Here is a 23,774-nt window from a genome sequence, read left to right as displayed (position 1 = left end):
ACCGCCCTGGGGACCCGGCCCCAGGGCGCTCGGGCCGCCCGGGCGGCCACAGGTCTCGTCGTGGGCAACCAGAAGGGGGCCCTCTGGGCGGGGCGTGGAGGGGCCGTGCACCCGGGAGCGGGAGCGGGAGCGGCCGCGGCCAGGCCTACGCCTTCGAGGGCAGCAGCTTCTTGGGCGTCACGGGCCGCTTCGTCTGCCACAGGTGGCTGTGGAGGGTGATGGCGTCGACGCTGGCGGACAGGGTCTTGGCGGGGATGTGGCTGAACTGCTTCCGGTCCGAGTTGTACTTGTACAGCCCCTCGATCATCTTCTTGGTGATGGCCTTGGGGCCGATGCCGGTCAGCTTGGCGATGTCCTCCGTCTCCGGACAGTACGTGTACAGGGACCGGAACTGGCAGCCCGAGTCCCGGAACAGGATCAGGAAGTTGTTGGCGTCCGACTTCTCCATCTCCTTCGGCCCGACAGCCGGCGAACGAGAGACAAAACCAGAGACACCGGTGAACACTCTGCCCAGCGAGCCACCGTGTGGCGTGTCTGGGCCGAGCCCGGTGACACTTGAAACACGGATTCCCGGCAGCCAGAAGTGTGCGCCCGCGGCCAGGCCGGGACACACCTCCACCGCCAGGGCACGCAGGCGCCTCGGCTGCGGCTCGGCCAGCTCTGCGGGGCCCTGGCCCGTGGGAGGCCCCGGCCCCAGGGGCTCTGTGCCTGCCCTCCACTCCCAGGGGCCCCGTGCGCCGCCTTCCCCTAGCGCTCTGCTTGGGAAAAGGACCCCCACGCCACCCGCATCCCGGAGACGTGCAGGAGTGCACGGGGCCAGAGAGTGGTTCGTGGCTCCCCACGGGCAGCGAGCCCGGCCTTCACGGCCTCTCACGCACAGGCAGAGGGGGGTGGGGCGGGAGCCCTGGCTCCAGGGCTGACGCAGGCGGCGCCCTCACCTCCAGGATCTTCCTCTTCTGGCCCTCGTTCACCTTGCCGGCCAGGCAGCAGTGCGCCAGCGCGTTCTGTATGATGTGCTTGTTGGACTTGGCGCTGGGCTCCTTGTACAGCTTCGGGCCTGCGGCGGCAAGCGCAGGGTGGTGACCGCCCGCCCAGGCGGCGGCCCCGCCCCCACTCCCACCCCCATCCCCGAGGAGGCGCCGTGCTGGGACACGGGTCCTGGGCCAGAAGCCCGGGCTGACAGCGCCCCGGGCAGAACCCACCTTGTCCACATGGGCAGGAGCCTCTGCGGGACGCCCCCACCCCTGACGGCCCTCGGTGTGGGGGGGCCCCGAGGGCCACTGTGCCCGCCCCCCCGCCCCGTCTCCCCGGGGCTGAGGGGCTGCGGGGGGCTGGCGGCAGAGTGGGGCTGTGGGCCCATGGGCCGCGGCAGCGTTTAGACAGCCCAGGGGAGGCTGCGTCTCCCCCCACCCCCGCCCCACGCCGCTGGGCCCGCTGCGTTCCCCCCTCGGCCCACGGCCCCCGGAAGCACCTTCGCCTTCTCCCGCCGCGCTCCCCTCGAGACGGGGCGCACAGAGCCTGGTCTCCCACCCGCACCCCCCTGCACCCCGTCCTGCACGTGGGGGCTGTGCTGAGGGCCACGGGCAGTGCTCGTGGGTGCCAGCAGCTCCGACCTCACCCTCCCTGGCACCCCCACAGCAGGCCCCACGGGGACAGAGTGCTGCGGCCCACCCGGCGCCTTCCGGCATCCCCCCCCCAACCCCCCCCCGTGCCTGCCTGCCTTCTCCCGCCCTCTCCCGCATCAGATGGCTGGCACGGGAGGGCGGACGCCCGCCCGCCGGCACCCAGAGCGTCTCAGCTCTTCACCGAGCAGCAGCACCACTTGCAAAGCTTCCGAGCACTGAGAACGTCTTCAGACCCAGACCTCGACCCAGCGTGGCCAGGGCTGGAGGAGCGTGAGGAGTGGCCTCGCTCCAGAGGTAGCCCAGCCGGCCCCGGACACGCCCCGGCCCCCCTGACGCCCAAAGGGCCCGCCGGAGAGCAGCCCCGGGTGCCCGCGGACTCCGGCCGAAGGGAGGCGGGGCAGCCCTCTCCGGGGAACCCAGTCCCGCCCCCGCCCCGTGGTCAGCTGTGACGGCTCCCCCAGAAGGCGCAGGCGCAGACCTGTGTATTCCGTCCCCGAAGCCACGGACGACGTGGTCGACGCGTTCTCCCAGTCCTTCTCCCCGTTCCGGCTGCCGCAGCGGCTGGGCGACAGGAAGCCCTCCACGGACTCCGACCTGCGGGCGGCGGGGGGACACATTTCATGGCGGCTCCCACGGAGGGAGGGCGCTCGGGGAGCGGAGGGAGGGCGGCACAGCTCGGGCCGGAGTCAGCCGCGAGCCTCCAATGCGCACCGTGGTGGCGCGCAGTGGGCTCCGCGGGCGCCTTGCGCAGCCGCGCTGGCAGGACACGGTGGCCACACAGCAGACAGGGTCCCTGGGGCATCAGAGCGTAGGGCAGCAGCGAGACGCTGACCCTTCTCCTGGCCTGTACTCCGCAGGGGCGGGCGCAAGAGAGGTCTCCGGCCGTTGCTCTGGGGTCGTTCTCCCGGGGCGACACTGTGCCTGGTGGGAGACGCACTCGGGGGCAGCACCCCCCCCCCCCCGCATCTGCGGACCGGGATCCACCGCCACTGTGTCCACAGTCACCGCTGACGCTGCAGTTCACAAAGGGCCTCACCCACGTCAGTGACGCCGGAACTCTAAACCAGTGCCAGGCGAGTGCCCCGCTGTGTGTGGGGGCGTCTTTCAACCACTGCCGTCAACACGACTTACCAGAGGCCCTGACTGGGGTCACTCCCTCGTTCTAGGAGGGAGAACAACAGTGGGGTGGGGGGGCAGACACCCCTCATTCTAGGAGGGAGGACAGCAGTGGGGGTGGGGGCGCAGACACCCCTCGTTCTAGGAGGGAGGACAGCAGTGGGGGTGGGGGGCAGACACCCCTCGTTCTAGGAGGGAGGACAGCAGTGGGGGTGGGGGGAAGACACCCCTCGTTCTAGGAGGGAGGACAGCAGTGGGGGTGGGGGGACTAGACACGCCCCTCACTCTAGGAGGGAGGGTAAGGGGGGTGGACTCCCACCAGCCCCAGGGTGGCGGGTCGGTTACCTGGGGGTCCTCTTGCCGGAGTGCACGCTCTCGCTGTCGCCCGTGGTCAGCGACGCCAGGGAGAGGCTGGACACTGAAAGCACATGGCACAGTCGGTCCCGAGGGAGAGCCAAGCCGGGGAGCTCCCAGGGGCGACACAGAGACTCTGCTCCCGGGTGGGGGTGGGGGTGCGGGGGACGGCACCGCCTCCGGGAGCCCGGCCTCTGGGGCGCTGCTGGTCTGACTCTCAGCGTCAGCCCCCGCGCGCGGCCCGCCTGTAGCCACAATTCACTACAACGGGCGGCAGCGAGCCTCTCTTCAGAGAGGGACAAAGCTCCTTGCCGACACGAGCCATCCCGGAAGGAACACGTGAGCCGTGACACCAGGGCTTTACGAGAAGAAGTGGGCACAAAAGACGTTACAAAAATAAACTGCATCTACATGAAAAACCCATCGACTGATTTTGGCCGATGCTGAGTATCAACAAGTTCTGGCGGCCAGCAAAGGCAGAGCCGTTTTTCTCCTCAGCTTTAGAGTAGCTACGGGAACTCCCCGCAATGCTCCGTGGCTTTTGGTGTCCGCACGGTGCACACGGCCCTGAAAAGTGGTTGTGTGCGCTGAATTTCAGAAAAAGACGCCCCTCTCAACCCCAGAGACTACAAACTGGGGTCCCCAGCACCTCTCCGCCGGCGGAGGGGTGCGTGAAGGCGGGGTCTCGGGTCCCGCCCGCACTGCGTGCCCGCACGGACGCGAGTGGGGGACGGCCACCCGCACCGGGGAGCGCCCGACAGCACCGTGTGGACACGCCCTCTAGCGCGCACACGTGCACGCGGCAGCCCACGGCCCCGAGTCGCCCTCGCTCCCTCCGGTCTCCACACGGGCAGCGTGCGTGCCCCCCGGCCAGCCCTCCCTGGGCTGGCGGACCAGGTGCGGCCACACCGGTGTGGCAACCAGGCTGGCGTTTCCGTGCCGGAGCTGCGTTACCTGGAGGACCCTGAGTGGGCGTCCTCGGGGGCTCCACGTGGTCTCTGTGGATGGACTTGGGGCGTGGCTTCTTCTGCCTGGCGGCCGGGGCCCGGGGCTTGAGCACCGTGTCCATGTCCTCCATGAGCTTCAGCTGCTTGCGCCGCAGGTACTCCTGCCGGATGAACTCCCTGCGCGCCCGCTCGTCCTCCTTCCTCTGGCGCTCCTCCTCCGTCTTCCGCCTGAGAGAGGCTGGGTCAGGGCCGGGGCTGTGCCCGCGGGGCGCTGTGCCCGCGGGGCGCAGTCCCCGGAGGGCGCGCGTGCCGGGAGAAGAGCGCGCGCCGTCACGTTTCAGCACCCGCGGGGAAACGGGTCACTGAAAACCAGCTGCAGATAGTTTAGGTCATTACAATCTACGTGCGCGCACCGTGGGCACCGAGTGAGAGTGTGCGTGCGTGAAACCGGTGAAGTTAAACTCTTGTGGTTTCTGGAGAACTTGACTTTGAAATGGCCTCAAACGTAGGTAAAAATATACAGCCAAGTAATACTTAGGGAAAACAAATTAACGTCTAAAAATTAACCAAAAGTCAGCCTGAATCTAGCGGCCTAGGCAGCGCAAACGTCTGGAGACCCGCCAGCGACCGGCGGAGACGCGCGCGCGCACATGCACGCACACGCATGCACACGCACGCACGCACGCCCCACCCCGCCCTCACCGCGTCTCCTCCTTGCGGTGCTCCAGCTCCGCCTCCTGCTGCTGCTTGCGCAGCTGCGTCTCCTTCTCCCTCCGCAGCCGCTTCTCCAGCAAGGCCGCCCGCTTCAGCGCCATGTCGTTCTCCGCCTTCTGGTCGTCCTGGGGACAGATTCCCGGGGGAGGGGGGCACGCTTTAGGCACCGATGCTCTCGTTCCCATCCTCGGAACTAAGAGCCTGAAACACCTGTCCAACCTCCTCCCAGCCGCACCGCGTACAGGGACATGCTCCGGGGACCGCGGGGGAGGACGGGCACCGAAGTGGTGTCATCAAGTCACGGGGTCTTGCCCCCCACGGGGACACCGACTTGTCACCGCGTTTCCAGACCCGGGACGTTAGCAAAGAACAGCCAGCCATAAGAAGGGAAAAAGGGTAGAGGTGTTTTTTCGGACCCTAATAAACAGTTTCAGTGGGGAGTTCCCCCCTAGTTCTTAAAACCGCATTTAAATGGTGTGTAAGATACATGCTCAATAAAGAAAAGTGGGGTCGAAGCACCAACAACCGGTTCCCCGAAGTGACGTCGCGTAAGTGAAACTGTCGCTGCGGTTTTCTCAGCTGAGGTTCTGGACCACACGGAAGGCTTTCTTCCCGTGGGAAGAGAGGGAGGCGGCCTACCCCGCCTCTCCCGAAGGCCCCCTGGCCCGCCGCGTCCCTGCCTGCACCCGCGGGACCGCCGGCTCTGGGCAGCCTCCAACTCGCCGCCGCGTTCAGGGCGCCGCAGACGGCAGGAGGGCCCACCGGCTTCAGGACTCTGGATGCTGGGCCCAACACGCCGCCCGGGCGCCTCACACAGACCCTTAGAGGGGCCCACGGGGCACACGCCCGAGGCCAGTTCTAACAGGTTCTGCGTTCACGCCCCGCGTTGCAGCGCCCGCAGCGAAACCCTGCATGGCCAGCGCTCCGGCGCTCGCGAGTCGGGCCGCCCTGCGCCCCCGCTGGGATCTAAACGCGCTCCGGCCTCCGCCTCCCGCCTGCACTGCACACCCAGCCAGAGGTGAGCGGCTTCGGTCCCTCCGCGAAAAAACGAAACCAAGCAATAAACACCTGTTCCTGATGATTGACGAAAGCCATGCTCTTCCCTATAGGACCCATGCTACAGGTAATTTGGAGAACACAGAGAAACATTAAAATGAAGAAAGTGAATGATAACTAGGATAAAAGTTTAAAAATATCAGGCTTTTCCTGTCTTGTGAATATCTATGAAAAACGTCAACACTCCACCGTCAAGAGGTGACAGCGCTCAGGGTTCCTTCAGGTGGCCACAGTGCTGTTTGAAGGTGACACCCTGCAGCCGCACGGAGCCCGGGTGGGTGCCGGACCCCCCCCCCCCACCCCAGGCTCTTCCAGCAGCGACTGCAGTGACAGTTGCGCGAAGTAGGCGCAGGAGCTTGGCAGCGGGCCATCCTGCAGGGGCCCACGTGGCCAGTTTTGAAAGGGTGTAAAAAAACGTAAGGCAAGGTAAGACGCTCCAGACTTTAGAAAAGCCCAAACGTGCTCGTGCACAGCGCCAGGGCGCGCGCCGTTCACAGACCGGCACGCGAACGAGTCTGGAGAGGCCTGCGCAGCTCCCCCTACAGGCGCTTGTGAGAGAGAGGGGCAGAGGGGCAGAGCAGCCCCCCAGTCCGGACGTGCGCGCGCCTGCCTGGCGGGGCCGCTCCGCACGCCAGGGGCTCGGCGCACCAGCCCGCTAGGACTCGCGGCAGGCGGGCGGCCGAGGCCGCCGGGAGCGGAGGCCACAGACCCCGCCCAGTGGACGCCCGAGCCGCGCACGCGCCGGCGTACCTTGAAGAAGAAGCCGCAGCACACCTTCTGGTCCTCGTCCGCCTGCTCGCGGTCGCTCTCGCCGTCCTCCTTCTCGGCGGGCGCGTCGGCCTTCACGGGGGGCTTGAGGTCCGAGAGGGACACTTCGATGAGACTCGCGTTCTTGGGCGCAGCGGGCGGGAAGGCGGGCCGGGGCGGGGGCCCTGCGGGCTGGCTCGGCGGGCCGGCGTTCGGGGTCAGACACACGGTCTCGGTGACGGGCTGGGACAGGACCTCCGCGACGGTGGACTCCAGGGGTCTCATCTCCTTCTCTTCCGGCGCGGGCGCGGGCTGCTCCGAGGCCTCCTTCCGGGCCTCCTCCTTGGGCGGGGGCTGGGGCTCGGGCTCCTTCGGCTGCGGCTCCCCGTCGTCCCCGAAGCACACGAAGGAGCGGGTCTGGATGGGCACCTGGCTCGGGGAGAACCGCCTCAGCCGAGGCAGGCTGTCCACCGAGCGCGGCGGCGCCAGCGTGCGGGTCAGGGGCGGGATCTTCAGCTCGTTGGGCCGGGGAGTCCTCGGGTTCTTGGCGGAGGGCGAGGGGCCCTTCCTGTGGGAAGACTGCGGAGACGGGTGGGCGGGGCGCGGGGGCTCCGAGAAGGCGGCGCCGGCCGGGGCCGGGCCGGCCTGCCGGGCGGGCCTGGGCTCGCGGCCCTGCCGGGGCGGGGAGGGCTGCGGCGGGGAGATGACCCAGGACTGCCGCTCGCGCATCTGCATGAGCACCTCCTGCTGCAGCGCCAGGCGCTGCATCTCCTGCTGCAGGAAGTGCAGCGAGGCGTTCAGCTTCTCGATGGACCGCGTGTACTCCAGCACCTCCCCCTCGCTCGCGGCCTCCTCCGCGGGGCTCGCCAGGCCCCACTGCTTCTCGGGCTCCACGGGCGTCGTGGGCGACTTGGGCCACCGGGTGGGGGGGCTCTCCGCGCTCTCCTTGATGTCCGCCAGCGACCGGCTCCGCTGCCCGCCGGCTCGCTGCGGCTCCTTCTCGCGCGCGAGGTCGCTGTACACCTTCTCGTCCTCCGCCCCGGCCGCCTCCTCCCGCAGCGGGGCCGCCCCGTCCCCCCGCTTCTTCACCACGGTGAGGAAGGCCGTCCTCCCCATCTTCTGCCTCTGTCTGGTGAACGCGGCCTCCACCTTCTTCTTCTGGGCCTCGATGGCGCGCCGCTTCTCCTCCAGCCGCATGCGCAGCTGCAGCATCTCGGAGGCCAGCAGCTGCGTGCTGTCCCGCGGCTGCGGGGGCGCGGCCTCCTCCGGCGTCTGGGCCCAGGCGACCACGTGGGGGATGTTGAGCTCCGAGCCCTCCGGGGTCGTCTTCTGCGAGCTGCTCCCGCTGCTCTTCCCGTCCGTGTGATTCAGCTTCCGGAACTTCTGCTCCGCGAAGCTGGTCATCTTGACCCCGGAGCTGGAGGACGCGCTGCTCCCGGGCTGAGACCTGGTGCTCACGGTGCTGGGGCAGGGGCTGGAGGCCTCGCGGGGGCCGCCGGCGCGCAGGTCGTAGTCCTGAAGGAGCTTCGACGTGTCGTCCATGTCGGAGTCCAGGCTGACCGTGTAGTCCCGCAGGGACGACTCTTCGTCCACGGTCTCGGGAATGTCCTCGGAAGGGACGTGGATCCCGGTGTCCACCTCCGTGTCGTCCGTGACGGGGCTCAGGGCGCCCCCGACGTCCGTGACGGGGTCGGGGCCCGTCTGGCGCAGCTGCAGGTTCGCATTGAGGGCGCTCAGCTCCTGGCCGTGGAGGAAGAAGCCGTCGGCCCGCTGGCCCGGCGGCGGCGTGCGCGGGGCCTGCTCCGTGTCGTGGATGATCTGCAGCGCCTCCTCGATGCTCGGGGCCTCGGCCGGGTTGCCCAGCTCGTCCAGGAGGGCTCTGCTCTGCAGGGCTCCGTTCGGGAGCCGGTAGTGAACCTTCGCGTTGGCGTTCAGCTCGTTCAAGTTCAGGGGCACGCGGGCCTGGGGGCCCGGGTGCGGGCCCACGCCCAGCTCCTCCTCGATGCTCTCGGCTTCCTCGTCGCCATTCACCGGCCTGAAGGACGGGCTTTTCCGGGTGTTTCTCGGCACACGGTTGTTGTTGAGAGAAAGCCCTTCGTTGCTGAGAGAGCGAGTGATCCCCTGGCTTGCAGTGGGCCTCTGTGCAGCGTTTTCTTTATCGAAAGAAATATCAAAGGAAACTCCGTGCACCGACGATCTAGAAGCATTCAGAAGAAAACACCGTAAATACTCCCAAACGAGAAATGGCCGTGTGTCACTGGACAGCAGCTGCTTAAAATAAAGTCCGAGCCGCCCCCGGCGTCCGTGGAGGGCCCCGCGGCCCCAGGACGCCCCCAGCCCCTGTGCGGAGCGCACCGCGCTGCGGGCAGCGCGCGCACGCACGCACGCACGCACGCACGTCTGGCCGGGCCCCGCCCCTCCCCGGACACGACCTGACGCCCCGTGTCAGCACGGCGCCGCACCACTAGGGGGCGATGACGAGAACGAGTCTGTCCGTGCTCCGCGCAGACGCAGCCACAGGCACAGGCACAGGCGCGACCCCAGGGGACACGCCAGCGACGGGGCGGCGCTTGTTCCCGGAGCACTTTCAACCCGCGGTGGGCTGAGTCCGCGGACGAGGACCCCGCGGGCGTGGACGGCCGACCCCCCCTTCGTATGGCCCGCAGGGTCCGGCCAGGGCGCCCAGGCCGCCTTCCGCCGGGAGCCCCCGGGGCCTCTCCCCTGCCCGCGTCGCCCTTCTCACAGCCGGGCACCAGGCCCGGGTCTGCCCCGCCGGCTGGCGGCCGGGGAGGCCGGGTCAGCACCTCTCCACAGTGCGAATAGCCTGGAGCAACGCCCGTTACCTCTTCTCTTTGGGCCACGTCCCTATGAAGCCATCGACGTAAGACATGGACGAAGACCTTCTGATTCCTCCTGCAAATACCGGGAAAGAAGGTCACTGGACTTGCGGGGAAAGCTTCGACTTACAGCAGCTGAACGGGTCCCAGAGATCCGGGGGCTCGTCGCTAGCAGCGCAGAGAAGGCGGCAGGTGCACGCGGGGGAAGAGACTGTTCCACTGAGAGGAGCGGGCGCAGAGGACCAGGCGGCCGCTGGTGCGGTCACCGTGTTTTCCGGAAGACCGGCCTGGGTCTTGCCTTCGCTTCCACCCACCTCCCGCCGCCCCCCAGCCGCCGCTCCGCGCGCGCGTTACCTGCGGCTGCCGCACGGGCGTGGGGGCGAGACTGTCCAGGCGGCAGGTGCCGGGAGTGTGGGGACACGGCCCCTTCCCCGCTGCAACGCAAAAGCAACGGGCGCGTCTCAGTCAGCGTGCGGCAACTTCCCGGCCCCACAGAGGGCGGCTGCCGCCTGCCGCCGCACACGACGCCGTCACCCCGCGCCATCCTGAGTTCAAGGCCAGAAACGCCCAGGAGACACGACGCGTCGTGTGAGCCCAGGAGTGGCTGTGCCGGTGCCTCTCTGCCCGGTGTGTCTCTGCTCGTCTTGTCTCCCAGTTAGAGAGCCCGGACGCTCCCACCCACCGCCCGGCGCCCTTGAGCGCAGGCGGGACACTGTTTTCTGTCCGCAGACACAGACACACGCGTCCGTGAAACGGTTAAATGCAAGTCGTCGGTCTGCACCCTCTGGGCACCCTGAGCCTGGTGCTACGCAGCCCCCGAGGGGGGGTTCTCACTGGCGGTCAGGGCGGGACAGTCCAGGGAGCCGGAGCCCCGGTGTCCCTAGACCTGGGGCGTCCCTGCTGCTTGTCCTCATGTAATCCGCTCATGCGGGGAGGAGACCGTCTGTGCCGCAAGTGGCAACAGCATCCGGCCAGAGGCCACTGCTACTCTCCCTAGGTCTCAGGTCTGCTCCGGCCTGCGGTGCAGTCGGGGGAGGAAGCCAAGCGCCCCGACGCCGGCCTGTTGAGAACAGATTGGGCCGGGTGGTGGTGACGCTGCCGCCGGCTCACAGCGCGGCATCTGGCGGCTGGGTGACGACACTGACACTGAGTGAAGTCACGCAGGCAGGGAAGACGAATGCTGCGTGGACTCGCTGTCGCAAGCCATCGAGAAACAAAACGAAAACGAAACCAAACGGGCGCTCACGGAAGGGCGGGGTCAGGAGTGGGAGCACGGGGGGGATTCGGTCAGTCAGTGACGCTGTGATGTGTCCACTCGGTGGCGGACAACTGCTGGACGTAGGGGGGATGGTCACGTTGTGAGGTACGGAAACGTCACGTCACTGCGTCGTGCACAGATGCCAGTGCCACCGACACAGGACTGCGTACCGACTGCACTTAAACAAGACAATAAAGAAAGTTCTCCCCAGGCCCTGAGGGTCACTCTCGTTCCAACGACCCTCAGGGACAGCAGGTTCTGCTGCGAGGGGCGGGGCTCAGGCTGGGGGTCCGGACCGCGGAACCACCCCCCCCACCCTCGGTGCGGTGCCCAGCAGCCTGTCCCTGACACGCTCGTCCCGTCCCAGTGGTCGCGTTGTGATCCCGCGGGCCCGCAGGTGGACGGCCTACCTGGCGCTGCGGGCAGAGTGGGGGTAGCTGTCTGAGGGGCTCCCTGGGGCGGCTGCGGGCAGGTCGTGCGCAGACTCGGCTACGAGATTAAAAACCCCAGTTACGGACCCAGCACATTTCCACCATCGTCGATGACCTCGAGACCGCGTGGAGACCTGATCCTGGCTTCCCTTCTACCTCACAGAGGGATCAGAGGGACTCGAGAGCTATCTTCTTAAATAACCTTCACAAGGTAGAATTTTCTTGACATTCTTCTTCAAGTGTTCTTCTGGCTTAAAAACCTCACTTAATCAAGGCTAGTGGGGGGGCGGGGCAGGCCTAACATTAAGTGCAGATATTGAAAGCAGAAGGAGGTCTGCGTGTCTACCCTGCGGAAGCTCCCGCAGGAGTTCGCTTACGGGAGTCCACGTTTGCTTCCGTGTGAGGCTGTTTGGTCGCCAGTTAAGGAGAGAATTTCGGGGGTCAGCACGCAGCCCCCGGGTGCAGTCCACACTTTGGCAAACTGCTCCGGGGGGAGCTGCCGTGCCAGCCGCCGCACACCTCGGGCGGCGGGCCGCCCACACGAAACCGCAGGCGGTGGCGCGGGGGAGCCCTGTGCTGAGGCGGACAGCGGCTGCCCAGGGCGCCGGGCCCTGCCCCCTGGCCCCGGGAGGGCCGCGGCCGTGGTGCCGGCACACGGGCCCCACACTCAGTCTGCCTCCCTCCGCGGTCTCTCGCTCGCCTCTCCGGAACTGCCGGGGGAGGGCAGGGCCAGGGTGGGGGGTGGGCAGAGCCACGTCCCAGCAGTCCCGCTGCCGCAGCAGAGAGGACCGGCCGCTGATCGGCGGGAAGAAGCATCTCTGGGGGCCGACCTCACGACCCAGGGCCGTCTCTCCCCCACGGAAATCGGCCTCTGGTCGTGCAGTGGGGTCGATGGGGGCCCATTCTGCTTCAGAGCCAACCCGGGAAGGTGTCTGTTCTTCGTCTCTAGGGATCTTCATAACAACCCTCTATTTCTTACTAGTTGTCACGATGGCAATCAAGAAGCCCTAATACGAATCACAAGACCTATCAGGGCATCCATCTATCTATCTGTCTGTCTGTGTCCTTTTCACGGTGTGGTGGCAAGTTCAAGTGACAGAAGACTAAAGCCGAGCCACAGTGCCACAGTCTGGGTGGGCTCTGGGTCCCAATGCCGGAAGCCCAGGCTCTGACAGGGGACGAGAGCTCGGGGTGGGGTACAAGACGTAGACAGGAGGAAGGGAACGGCAGGGACAGCTACAAGCCCCCCCACCCCACGAGGCCGCCACCTGCAGCCGGCCCCTCTGCTTCCCTGCTCTCCCATCCCCCCCCATCTCCTGCAGCGAACCCGGGGGCTCCAAGCCACCGAACGCCCAGGACCCCGATCAGGACGTGTCGAGGGTGAGGGCTGGGACCGAAGGGCGCTACCTCCGTGCGGGCGGGCGGTGCGCGGCTGCACGAAGGACGGCTTCACGACCTCGAACCACCAGAAGAGCTCCGCCGTGAACGCCAGGTAGTTGCTCTGCACGGGGATGGGGGGGTGGGGCGGGGAGAAGGGAAGTCAGCAGGGCTGGCCCGGGACGGGACGGAGACCGCCCGCCCGCCCGCCATGAGGACCGCGTCCCGCTCCTCCCTCGACGCCGTGCGGATGCAGAATGGAGACAGCGTGGGGTCCCCAACCACTCCGGGCAGAGCCACCCGTGACCCAGCGCGCCCTCTGCCGGGTCTTCCCCGCAGAAGCAGGAGCAGGACCTGGAGGAGGAGACGCCCGCGGCAGCGCTGCCCCCGGGGGCCAGGGCGGGCCCCTTGCGCCCGTCAGCAGACTCGGGCCAGCGGGTGGCAACAAGGTGTGTGCGCCCCTGGAACGCCAGCCCCGAGAAAGAGGGAGACCCCGCCGCTGCAACCACGGGGACAGGCCTCGGGGACCTTGTGCGACTCGGTCTGGGCCGGGGAAGCGCCGGTTCTCTGCGTGGCCGCCCTCCTCACAGGCGGGGTCCGAGCCACACTCGGAGAAGCACTCGGAGAAGCGGGGACGAGGGGTGGGTTCCACGGCGGGGACGAGGGGCGATGGGGGGGGGGTGGTGCAGGCGAGGGTGAGCCCCCCCGGTCGTGAGAAGAGAGAGTTCAGGGCGCTGATGACTGCAGTCGGTGGCAACGTGTCACACATATCTTAATGGCCTCAGCCCAGGACAGACTCGGTCCCCGCGTCGCCGACAGAGCGTCGGTTCCTGCCGCGGTGGTGGTCGCTCTGCACGCCCCAGACCCACGCGGCGTTTCATGGTGGCTGCACTGTCCCAGCCACGCCGAGCACCGGGGCAGGCGACCATCCTCGTGTGACGGTGCTGCGCTTGGCCACTAGGTGTCAGCACAGCAGGGAGCCGCACCCCCGGAACGCAGCCTGGCCCAGGAAGACGGCTCCCCGGAGCTGAGGGCGGCGAACAGGCACAAACCCGTCCCCTTATCCCAGCGGGGACCCCGGCCCAGCCTCACCGACAGCTCCTCTCCTAGTGACGCCCTGCGACAGAGCCCCACCCGGCCACCGTCCCCAACCCCTGACACGCGCTCAGAGGGAACCACCGTCAAGGCCTGTGGCTGTGCTCCTGCGGGCCTTCTCCCGGCACCCGCGTGTGCGTCTGTGGGTGCGTCTCCGTGTGCGCACAGCACGGAAAGCGTTCTGAGGAACGAAGGACTCGCATCCCGCGACCCTCATGAGGTGTGCTGCCTGCCTCCTGCACTGAAGGGTGTCTGGGGGGGCTCCCTGTGCCAGCAGAACCCCGCCCTCCCTTGGGGCAGCCCAGCAGCACGGCAGAGTGTCTCCGCTGTGTCCCCAGCGAGATGCCCTGTTCCCGACCCCTCACCGCCCCGCCGCACCGGTGCAGGGCGGGCAGGGGGACGAGCTCGGGCTCCGGCACGTCCGTGGCGCCGGGGGTGAGAGGGAAAGTGGCAGCGAGGTGCCCGCATCAGGGGCCGCGCAGCCCCCTGTGGCTGGACGCCGTGCAGCGTCCGGGCCTGGGCCGCGGGCCTCCAGCTTGGCACAGAGCGCGGCGAGTGAGCGCAGCCCCCTGGCACAGGCGCACCTGCCTCCCACGCGCGCGCGAGGACAGCCCCCGTCTGGGTCACGCGGGACCGAGGCGGCCTCGGCGTCAGCGTGGCTGTGGTTCACTGGGCGAGCGGGCTCTACCGCCGCACAGACACCCCCGTGTTTACCGAGAGCACCTGTCCCTGGGCGGTCCGAGAGGCGGGCCGAGACTTGTCACGGACACGTGCCAGGAAGGGCATTAAGAAGACGTACGTGGAAGTAACATCTCCCGACTCCCGTGTGCGGGGAAGGGGCGGGGCGGGGCGGGGCGGACGGCGCATGCGCGGCACGCACCTTGATGGAGGCGGCGGCGTAGAGCATGTCCTCCAGCGTGAAGTGGCAGCACTGCGTCAGGTGCTCGCGGCAGAAGCCCTGCACCAGCTGCAGGTTGTACAGGCTGTCCGCCAAAGACATGGTCTCCTTCAGGCAGACGTCTTCGGGCAGGAAGAGAGCGGGCCGTGACTCGGGGACCCCCCACTCCGTTAGGACCCCACGCAGTGGCTCGGCGCGGGCACACCCTGCCGGGCTCTGCGGCACGGCCGGAGGGCTGGGGGCCCGGGGCCCGGGGCCCGGGGCCAGCTCGCGGCCGCCCTCCCCGCCCCCGGCTCACGCACAGACGCCCTGGGGGTGCGGGGGCCCCCTACTCCCTGAGAGCCCCGCCCCCCCCGCGGCCCAGGGCGCCCCGCGCGCTCACCCTCCAGCCGGACGACGCCGGGGCAGTAGAAGTGGATGAGGGCGGCCAGCGCGCAGCCGTCCGCGCCGTCCTTCAGCAGGTTCTCCACCAGCGGGATGCAGGGCAGCTGCTTCAGCAGCGCCTGCTCCTTCCTGTAACGGGCCTGCGGCGGCGGGAGAGAGGCGAGGGTGAGCAGGCGCCCATGACACCGGGAAGAGCCAGCGCTGCGGCCGGACGGGCCCCCGGCGCAGCCCGGCAGGAGAAGCCAGGACTGCGCCCACCGTCCCCTCTCCTGCGGGACCCAGGTCCCTCACCCAGGTCACACACACACACCCCGCAGCACCGGGTCCGCGGCCCGTGCTCTCCACCGCTGCTGCCGGGCGGGACGGCACCCCCAGCCCGACTGCCCCCCCATGGAGCAGCGCCAGCCGGGTTCTGAGGGCTCCCCGCCCGCCATCAGCACACTCCCCTGCAGGGCACGCGGTCCCGGCCTTGACGGGGGCTCCCGCTCCGGGGCCCTGCGTGGGCGGTCCTTCCCCAGCAAGGCCCCAGCACCCCCGAGGGGGGGGGACAGAGAGACCAGCTAGGGCAGGCCACACTGGGGCAGGGAGGGGCGCGTGGCCCTGAGGGGCGGGGCCTGATGGGCAGGAGCAGCGCCCCGAGGGCCTCAGGTAGTGTCCCGAGATACCCTGGCTGCTGTCTGAACGGTGCGGTGGCACGGATGAGGCGTGGCAGCTCTGACTCGGGAAGAGCCGCCCCCACTGGGGCCGCACTGGCCGGGCGCAGGGCAGCACGAGGGCCTCCGCGTCCCTCGGAAACCAGAGGAGCCCCGGTCCGGGGAAGACCAAGGGGTGCGGCTGGGCGCGGGTTTGCAGGGCAGCTCTGAGCACGAGGCCCCGCCTTGGGGCGTGGAGGTCGGGGACCAGCTCTTGAACCGGCTGACCCAGGTTCAAGTCCTGGTTCCACCGCTCACCAGCTTCAGGCCTCTGCCGCCCCATCTGTGAAATGGGGAAATACAGACGCCCACCTTCCCGAGGCCACAGATCCGGATCCTGGAGGATCGGACAAGACGCCACAAAGTGCTGCACAGCCCCCGAAGCTGGGAACCTGACGGGGGGGGGGGGGTGGCGTCAGGAAGGTGTTCGTGCAGGTACTTCACCAGCAGAGCCCGTGGTCACGCTGGTCACTGCTGCTTAAAGAGCTCTTACAAATAAAGCTAATTTCCCTCCCAGTCCGTCTAACTGCTCGTCTGTATATTTCACAGTTAAAACACGGTTGTGAAGTGAAACACTTCTGTCAGAATAAAACCAGAAAAGCAGCGTCCTGAAAGAGAGCGGTAACCGCTGGGCGAGGCTGACCCCTCTGGAGGGCGGGTGGCCCTCAGCCGGGCAGACGTGTCCTCCAGGGGGCGCTGTCCCCCGGCCCCTCCCGCTGGCGCCCCAGAGCAAGAGCTGCGGGGCGCTCCCCCACCCCGAAGCCCTTCCCAGGCGCCCACCCTCGCCCCCCGGGGCTGGCAGACCCGCACACCTAGGGCCCGACACCCAGAAAGACACCGCGTGCGTGCACTGCACTGCACTGCACACGGCCCTCCGGGGACTGCTGACGGCCCGCAGCCCTCGGCACACGGCCGACAGTCCGCGGATCAGCCCTGGGAAGGCGGGAGCGGGTGCGGGAAGGAGGCAGGGAGAAGCCGACCCGGAGCCCAGCCGCGGGCGCCCGTGCTCACGCCCGGTCAGCTCCGGCCAGGGCCAGGAACAGCAGCCTGTTCTCGGAGGCCCCCCGACTGCCCACGCGCCCCACTCCCCAGGGCAGCCAACCGCCCAGGGTCAAGGACAAAGGCCTGCAGCGTGCCCTGGTCCCACTGTGCTCTGCCGGGCAGCGTCTCTGCACCAGGGACATGCGTGCACGGACTGGCACTCGAGGGCGCACGAACACACGCATGCACAGGCATGCACACGCACACACGAGCACGATGCACACGGCGGTCTGTACGGAGCTCCGGCAGCGAGTGCCGACGCTCAGGCCAGACGGGCAGAGACGCAGGAGCGGCATGCCAAAGCCTTGCGGTGACCTATCCAACCCCCCCCCGCACTGGGTCCCGGAAGATCCGCCCTTCAGGTCGAACGGGGACCGGACACAGCGGAGTCCCGTACTGGCAGCAAGGGGGCACGGAATGTCACTTGTTTATACACAAGGTGTCCCCTACCAGTCCGGCTGGAACTCATCAATCAGTCCACATTCATGCTTTTTCACCCCAGTCACTGGTGGTCTGTGACTCCCAGCAAAAGAGGCTTCTGCGTCAAATGATTTTTACGGCATCTGCCCCAGACCCCGACTGGGCTTTTAACTCTTTCTAGCCCACGCAGGAGCGAACACCCGAGAACCCAGCCTGGGCAGAGACCGACAGGTCCACACGAAACAACGACACCAGCGAGACACGGGGGCCACGCCGAGGTCTCAGGGTCTCGGGTCTGGGGGGCATGCGGGAGGCGCGGGCACACTTACGGGAACCAGTTTCCAGAACCACTTCGAAGGAGACTTCGGGGGAAGCAGCGGAAACAAAGGGAGAGGGAAAGGTCATCAGAATCACTCCCGCTGGGTCCGTCAGGTTCTGACAGCGGGGTGCCACGTGTATAGTCCACACGGCCGTTTTAGATGCCGATTACTGTCCGCTCGAAACAGACGTGGATTTAAGACGTAGACGCGTGTGGACAGAAGCCGACTACAACCCACTGAGCGAGAACCCACCGGCTCCCACAGGTGCCAGGGGGGTGGCAGCTGAGGGCAGACCTGCTCATAGCGAATCGGAGCCCACAGCACACGCAGGGGGGCGGGCGGCGTGAGAAGGGCGCCCGGTGCCCCGGTGTCAGCGCCACAGTCACACTGCTCGGGGGGGGGGGGGGTGCCAGCAAGCAGCCCCGGCGCAGGGGGCGGGCTCTGGGAGTGCCAACGCACCTCTCCTCAGGCCCAGCCCTCTGCACAGAGTATTGGGCGGAGAAAAAAAAACCACGTAACCATCTCCGAATTTTTAAAATGCTCAGTGCACCGGGCTCCTCGCTGAGCGGCACCGAGCAGATAGTGAGACCAGGGTGCAGGCCAGACCGGGTGCTGGGCGGCCTGTAGAGGGCGAGCCGGCAGCAGGCGGCAGGGAAGAAAGGAGTCAGCACTGGCCACAAACGTCCACGCGGGATAAACTGCGACTATGAAGCGGAATCTTAGGGGCAGAATTCTAAACAAAAGCTACCTAACTTGGGCGGCTCAAGTCCTCACAATTACTGCACCGAAATGATAGCCAGAAAAAGGAACCCAAGGCAAACCTAGGAGTCAGACCGAGTGATGCACCTGAGAATGAGTCGCCGTATCAGAGCTCGGGGGTTTGCTCTCCACCTTTACCAACAGGTGAAACAGGCAGCCGAGTCAGTTACAACGTTGCAGGTTAGACACCAGCACTTCCCAAAGACAGCGCCAAAGGGCGCTACGTCCTGGGGATGTCAGCCCACGCCCTTCATGACAGAGGTCAGAGGTCCCGTGCACTGGGGGCAGAGACGGACAGGCGTCCTAGCAGGGTCCTGTCTGCCCTGCAAGGGGCCGGGGCGTTCGGAAAGGGCCCGGGCAGGGCAGCGCGTCCCCAGCGGCCTGACTCCAGAGCCCTCCTCCCGAAGGCGTCCCAGGCGCCGTCCGCAGAGGCGGAGGCGAACAAGGGAGCGGGCGACCGGGGTCAGCTGCTCCGGCACTCCGGCCCGGGCGGAAACCCGCGTGGGCCGCGCCAGCTCAGCACCGCGCTCAAGGCCCTCGCACCGGGGACAGCGTGCTCGCCCCTGAGACGGACCCTTCAAACCAACAGCAGCTACAGCCGGGGGCGCGCTTCTTCCTCCAAGGGGAGCCCGGTGCGCCAGCCGCCAGCCGCCAGCCGCCAGCCGCCAGCCGCCAGCCGCCAGCCCCCGGGGACGCCTGCCCCACACTGCTCCGTGAAGAGCGGCAGAGGTGACGCCGAGGGGACGCGTGTCTCTGCTCCTCCGGGAAGCAGACTCTCGACAGAGCTCGCGCTGTGGCTGGAGAGCGCACCCCCGTGAGCGTGGGGCTCTCTCCAAAGCCGTCCGCGCTCGGCCTGCGGGCTAGTCTAGTCCCGACCACGCCCCCACCCCGCCGCCCCTGCCCCCACCCCGCCTCACTCCCGCGTCCCCCTGACCTAGTGCCCTACTTTGCGAACAGCAGGCACCGGGAGACCTGCCGGGCGGCGCGGCGGCGGTGGGGCCGGCCTGCCCGGCCGCCCAGCGCTCAGCTCGCTCTGCGCAGCGGCTTTCGGGGAGTGGAAGGGGGACCTCCCGCCGCCGGCCGCGACCCGGAGAGCGTTAACGCAGGGTTTTGCCGGACTCGGCTAACAGGGAGGGACCACGAGGTGCGCCGGAAACTATGCCAAAAAGGCGCTTGCTGTTGGTCTGACACTCGGGTGTAACCGGGCCTCCACTTCAGGACCCGAAGGAGCACCGGCGGCAGAGAGAGCGACTTGAGAACAGAGGAGACCCCATCAGTGAACCGTCCGGACTCCCCTCGGGGCCACGCTTCTCCCCGCCCCCACCTCCGAGGACGCCGCGGAGGCCGCCCTCAGACACCGGCCGCCCGGGGGTCCCACCGGCCTGGGACACCGATGACACCCCGTTCCCCACGGGAGCGACGCTCGCCGGGCCCTCGGCTCACGACCTGTGCGCCGCACCGCGGAGTCTAACCGTTCTGCGGTGTGGGCGCGACAGCGTCCTCGGGGAAGGCACTAGTGACCACTGGGGGGGGGGGTCCCGCCTTCCCGGCCTCACTCCTGATTAGAGCCCCAGAACACCGAGGGCGGGGCTGCACCCATCCGCAAGGCGCAGGCCCCAGGGCCGCCAGAAGCGGGAGGGAGGGGCTCACGGCGAGGGCCCTGGGCAGTGAGGTCCGGTGGTGGGGAGGCCACGTCCACTCTGATCCCACTTCCCGGGAGAGGAGGTCGAGCCCGCACAGGATTCCCGGAGCGAGTCCGGGACCTGAGCCAGGGCCGTCGCTGCGACGCCCAACGCCAGCGCAGACCCAGCGTCCAGTGTCCGGGGGCTTTGCACAGAGCGTCTTCGCCTGGGCTGGCCGTGCTGGCAGCCTCCCCTCCCCTCCACGCCCCTCCCCGCCCCTCCCCCTCCGCAGCGCTCTGCTCCAGGACTCGGGGCGGGTGTCCCCAGAGGAGCTCAAGGCCTGCATGGGGATGCAGAGGCTACAGTGTCCGGACGGGCACGGAGTCTCTGAGCGTCCGTTTCTCGCACCTCAGCGCCATGGCTACAGCACACGCTGAATTAAAGGGCTCTCTCCACAGCGCACCTCCGGAGATGGAACGTTCCGCCGCATCGCAGACGATGCTCTTGGCCGATGCTCTCGGCTCCGTCTCAGTGCGCGGCACACACGCACGTCCAGAGCCGAGGGCTCCAAACGCCGCCGTGCGAGCTTCTCAAAGCCCGGGCCCACGCCAGCGTCTCCCCCTGCCCCGCGGAGCGGTCACGTGGGCAGCTGACACGCCCGACGGGACTTCCAGAGCTGCTCTGGCCACACGGCAGTGTGCGCCGTGTTCCCGTGTCACACGTTTTCCCAGGAGAACCTCGGGAAACGGCCCCAGCCGCTGACGCCTGCCCCCAAGGCCGCCGTCCAGCCCACCTCCTCTCTGCCCCTCCTCTCCCCGGTCTGCCCGGCCGGGCTGTGCGTCCAGGGCAACGCCAAGGCCACCGCAGGCAGCCGAGCGAGTGCGGCGCTGACCGTCCGGAAGCACCGCCGCGCCTGGGGGGGGCCCGCCGCGCCGGGCGCCCCCCTCCCCTCCGAGACACATACCTTCTGCCCTCCCGGCGACTCGGCGGGGTGGTGCGCCCTCAGCTTCTGCTCCTGTTCGATGATGTCTTTCAAGTGCTCGTTCACCTTGAAACACAGACACAGCCGCTGGATTCTCACTCAAACACACGGCCTCGGTGATGCACGGCATTGGTGGCCGTGGCCGGGTCTCCGAGGCCAGCGCTCACGTGAGGGGCGCGTCGTTACCCCGACCAGGGAGGGCGTGTGTCACGGGGGCTGCGTTTGGTGACCTGGAATCAGCTCTTTAACTCGTCGAATCCCACCGACCGCCCCCGTGTGTCGGGGGAGGCTGCAGTGCCGGGGGGACACAGCTGCTCAGCACCTTGCTCTAACGCTCAGGAAGCCGAGCGGCGTCTCTCTGTTCGGTAAAGACCCTGCCGCCTCTTCCAGGACCGACGGTCAGTCCTTCAGCTGCGACTCAGGCGCGCCCTGACCTCGGGGGGGGGGGGGTCCAGTGTGTGGACGGAGGGGGAGCCAGTGCTGCCGTGCGTGCAGTGGGTCCGCACGGGGCTTCCCGAGGTCGGCTGGTTCCCCACAGGCTGTTCAAGTGGCCCCGGCCCAGAACGGCGAACGGACGCCTGTCCAGTGCACACGGCACTTACTGAGAGTATCTAGAAACTTCTGGGTTTTGAGTCAATGATTTCAAGGTCATTCTAGTAATAGTAAAAGTTCAAGTTAATCAATAATGGCACTTCAGAAAACATTAACGCCGTTATCATCCACTGAGCTTAAATCAGTAATTTTCTGAACTCGCCTAACACCCAGCTCAGTGGCTAGAAACATGGAGAGTTTTAAGTGATGCTGAACTGAGTGAGCGACGGGGTCTCCTCCACGCACACACTGTGTCTACGGCGTTCTCGGGCGTGTCATCGACACCGCAGGGTCCGTCTGGGGGGCTGCCGCGACCCAAGGTCTCTGGGCTCGGCCCCCCGCCCGCAGGCAGACGGCACCCCGAGACGGTTCCGTCAGCATCCCGGCGCTTTACATAGCCGCTACCTTTAAGTCAGGTGCTCAGGCTTCCCTGACTTTCCCTCATTTTAAGATGCAGAACAGGAGCGGGCCCCTCGGCCCGGTGCAAGTCTGACGCCGGTCGGCAGTTCCCTCCTCCCGCTCGCCGCCGCGCGCCGGGTCCTCTTCGTGTCCCCTGCTCCCCCCTCGCCCCCCCACCCCCCGGGCCCAGGGCCCCCCTGCTCCAGCATGGGGCCCCCCCACCTTGTTTATCCAGTACGTGACGGCGTCCTCGATGTCGTAGGGCAGGTCGGTGGCCTGGAAGAAGGCGGAGTACCGCTGGGCGCATGCGATGACCTTCTCGACGCTGACCATCTCCACGGTGTAGGCCATCATCAGCGTGTCCACCATCGCCAAGTGGGCGCTCTGGAACGAGGGGCAAGGGCCAGGCGTCACGTGCGGGGCTCTGGCGTGTGAGCGCGTGTGTGCCGGACGCCAGTCACGCCCCCTGACCGCCGCGGCAGGACGCACGGACCCCGGAGACGAAACTGCAGGAGCACGCGCAAAGGGCACACGCTCAGGACGAGGGAGCCGCACCCACGAAACTCGTCGCCCGGCCGCTTCCTGGGGGCCCGTTTGGGCCGCTCATCTGCTCCTCACGGGACGCCCCCGTCCCGCCTCTTCCTGCGTGGGGCAGTGCAGCTGCCGTGGCCGTGGCCGTGGCCAAGTGACGTGATCCACGCCCTGCAGCATCACCTTGCTCTGCTCGCGGCCCATGCGTCTTGGCCATGCAGACCTCGGCATCGGTCTGCCCCCGCCCCGCTCCTCCAGCCCCACTCCAGCCCCCGCCCCGCTCCTGCGGCCCGGCGTCCAGCCTCAGAGACCACCGGGGGCGGGAGAGGAGCTGAGAAAGCGTGGCAAGAATCTTGAACAGCACAGGGAAGGGTGTGACTACGTTCCCCAGCCCAGCCAGCAGCGGGGAGCCGCCTGCGTCCTCCCGGACAGAGCCTGCGGCCAGCACAGCCCAGCTGGCCTGTCCACTGGGACTTCCCACGCAGACTTTCTCTTGCAGTTAGAACCAAAGACAACGTGGGCTTGAGGCCGGGCGCACGGGCCACAGAACACGGGCACAGGACACACCTCTCAGCAAGCAGGAGCCCCCCCCCCCGCCCCCCGAGGGTGAGCACAGTCCCTCGTCGTCCCGGGTGCCGGCCCAGCCCCCGCCCCCCCAGTGCCCGGCAGGGCGCCGGCGGGCAGCACGCCAACGCACGGGCTTGCATTTCCGGGACAGCCACGCACATCGCCGAGGCCGCGCCGGGCGCGTCTGACGCCCCCTGGCCCCGCGGCCCCCCCCACCCACCGAGGGAGCGGAGCGCTCCGTCTCCTCGGTGCTCAGAGAGAGGAGGCAGCTCGGAGTGCGTTTCTGGTTTGCAGAGCGACAACTATTTCAGAAAAGGTCTGATCAAACTACAGACATCAGCTTGTGGGTCCCATGTGGAAGCCTCCCTCTCATGTCGCATCCCATGCACGGCATACCCACACGTGTGCTTAAACAGCCGAGTTCCACGGGTGTCCACTCTCACTCCCTGCGCTGGCAAAGGTTGTCCGCGGTTTTCAGCTCAGGAGACACAGTCCCCCCGCGAGCTCTGAGAGGTCTGTTCACGCGGGCCGCGGAGACACAGTGGTTCCACCCATCAGTGTCACGGCAGCGACCGGGAGCTTTGAGCCAAACTGGGACGAAAACCGAGACACTACACCTAAAATGAGCTCCGCAACTGCGAGGCTGCAGAGGACTAAGGCCCCGTGGCCACCTGCGGCAGAAGCCAGAGCCGGGGTAACCGGGCTCCGATGCATGGGTAGGGCGCCGCCGGCACGCTGGCCCCAGCCACCGGCTGAGCGCACCCCAGCTGGCAGCTGCCCAGGGGCGTGTGGGGAACTGGAGTGACGCCGTGAGCCGTCTGCAGTGGCCTCCGGCACACCGACCACACGGGCAGCCGGCGCGGAAAGCGTGTCTCGGGGGAGCTGCTCCCATCACATGGTCACCAGGCTACCGGACGCGCGTCCCCCGGTGTGCGAACGCGCAGCTCCTCTGCGGGTGCCAAGCCGCCAGCGGTGACCGGTGCAGGGTTCCCGGGAGGGGGCCAGGGCCGA

At 67.9% G+C, this 23,774-nt stretch overlaps 1 protein-coding gene across 2 annotated transcripts in view; it reads right to left on the bottom strand.

Annotated features, from left to right (window-relative positions):
* The window catches only part of CAMSAP2 (calmodulin regulated spectrin associated protein family member 2), a 34,512-nt gene continuing 10,738 nt past the window's right edge, over window positions 1–23,774 (bottom strand). The window contains exons 3-18 of one of the 2 annotated variants that reach the window (XM_045860052.1): window positions 21,888–22,049; window positions 20,658–20,741; window positions 17,322–17,354; window positions 14,838–14,979; window positions 14,438–14,577; window positions 12,493–12,586; window positions 11,065–11,143; window positions 9,751–9,830; window positions 9,403–9,472; window positions 6,563–8,756; window positions 4,745–4,881; window positions 4,050–4,270; window positions 3,087–3,159; window positions 2,104–2,219; window positions 939–1,057; window positions 1–451 (exon numbers count right to left, since the gene is read on the bottom strand). In XM_045860052.1, coding sequence (XP_045716008.1) covers window positions 146–451; window positions 939–1,057; window positions 2,104–2,219; window positions 3,087–3,159; window positions 4,050–4,270; window positions 4,745–4,881; window positions 6,563–8,756; window positions 9,403–9,472; window positions 9,751–9,830; window positions 11,065–11,143; window positions 12,493–12,586; window positions 14,438–14,577; window positions 14,838–14,979; window positions 17,322–17,354; window positions 20,658–20,741; window positions 21,888–22,049 — 4,050 coding nt within the window. In that variant the 3' untranslated portion in view covers window positions 1–145. The remainder of the gene's footprint in view (window positions 452–938; window positions 1,058–2,103; window positions 2,220–3,086; window positions 3,160–4,049; window positions 4,271–4,744; window positions 4,882–6,562; window positions 8,757–9,402; window positions 9,473–9,750; window positions 9,831–11,064; window positions 11,144–12,492; window positions 12,587–14,437; window positions 14,578–14,837; window positions 14,980–17,321; window positions 17,355–20,657; window positions 20,742–21,887; window positions 22,050–23,774) is intronic. The other variant, XM_045860059.1, reaches the window with a different exon arrangement.

The sequence above is a fragment of the Phyllostomus hastatus genome, unplaced genomic scaffold, assembly GCF_019186645.2.
Source record: "Phyllostomus hastatus isolate PE091 unplaced genomic scaffold, TTU_PhHast_1.1 phas_contig_148, whole genome shotgun sequence".
In the NCBI taxonomy this organism is placed as follows: Eukaryota; Metazoa; Chordata; class Mammalia; order Chiroptera; family Phyllostomidae; genus Phyllostomus; species Phyllostomus hastatus.
This window is presented reverse-complemented; position numbering and strand designations above follow the sequence as displayed.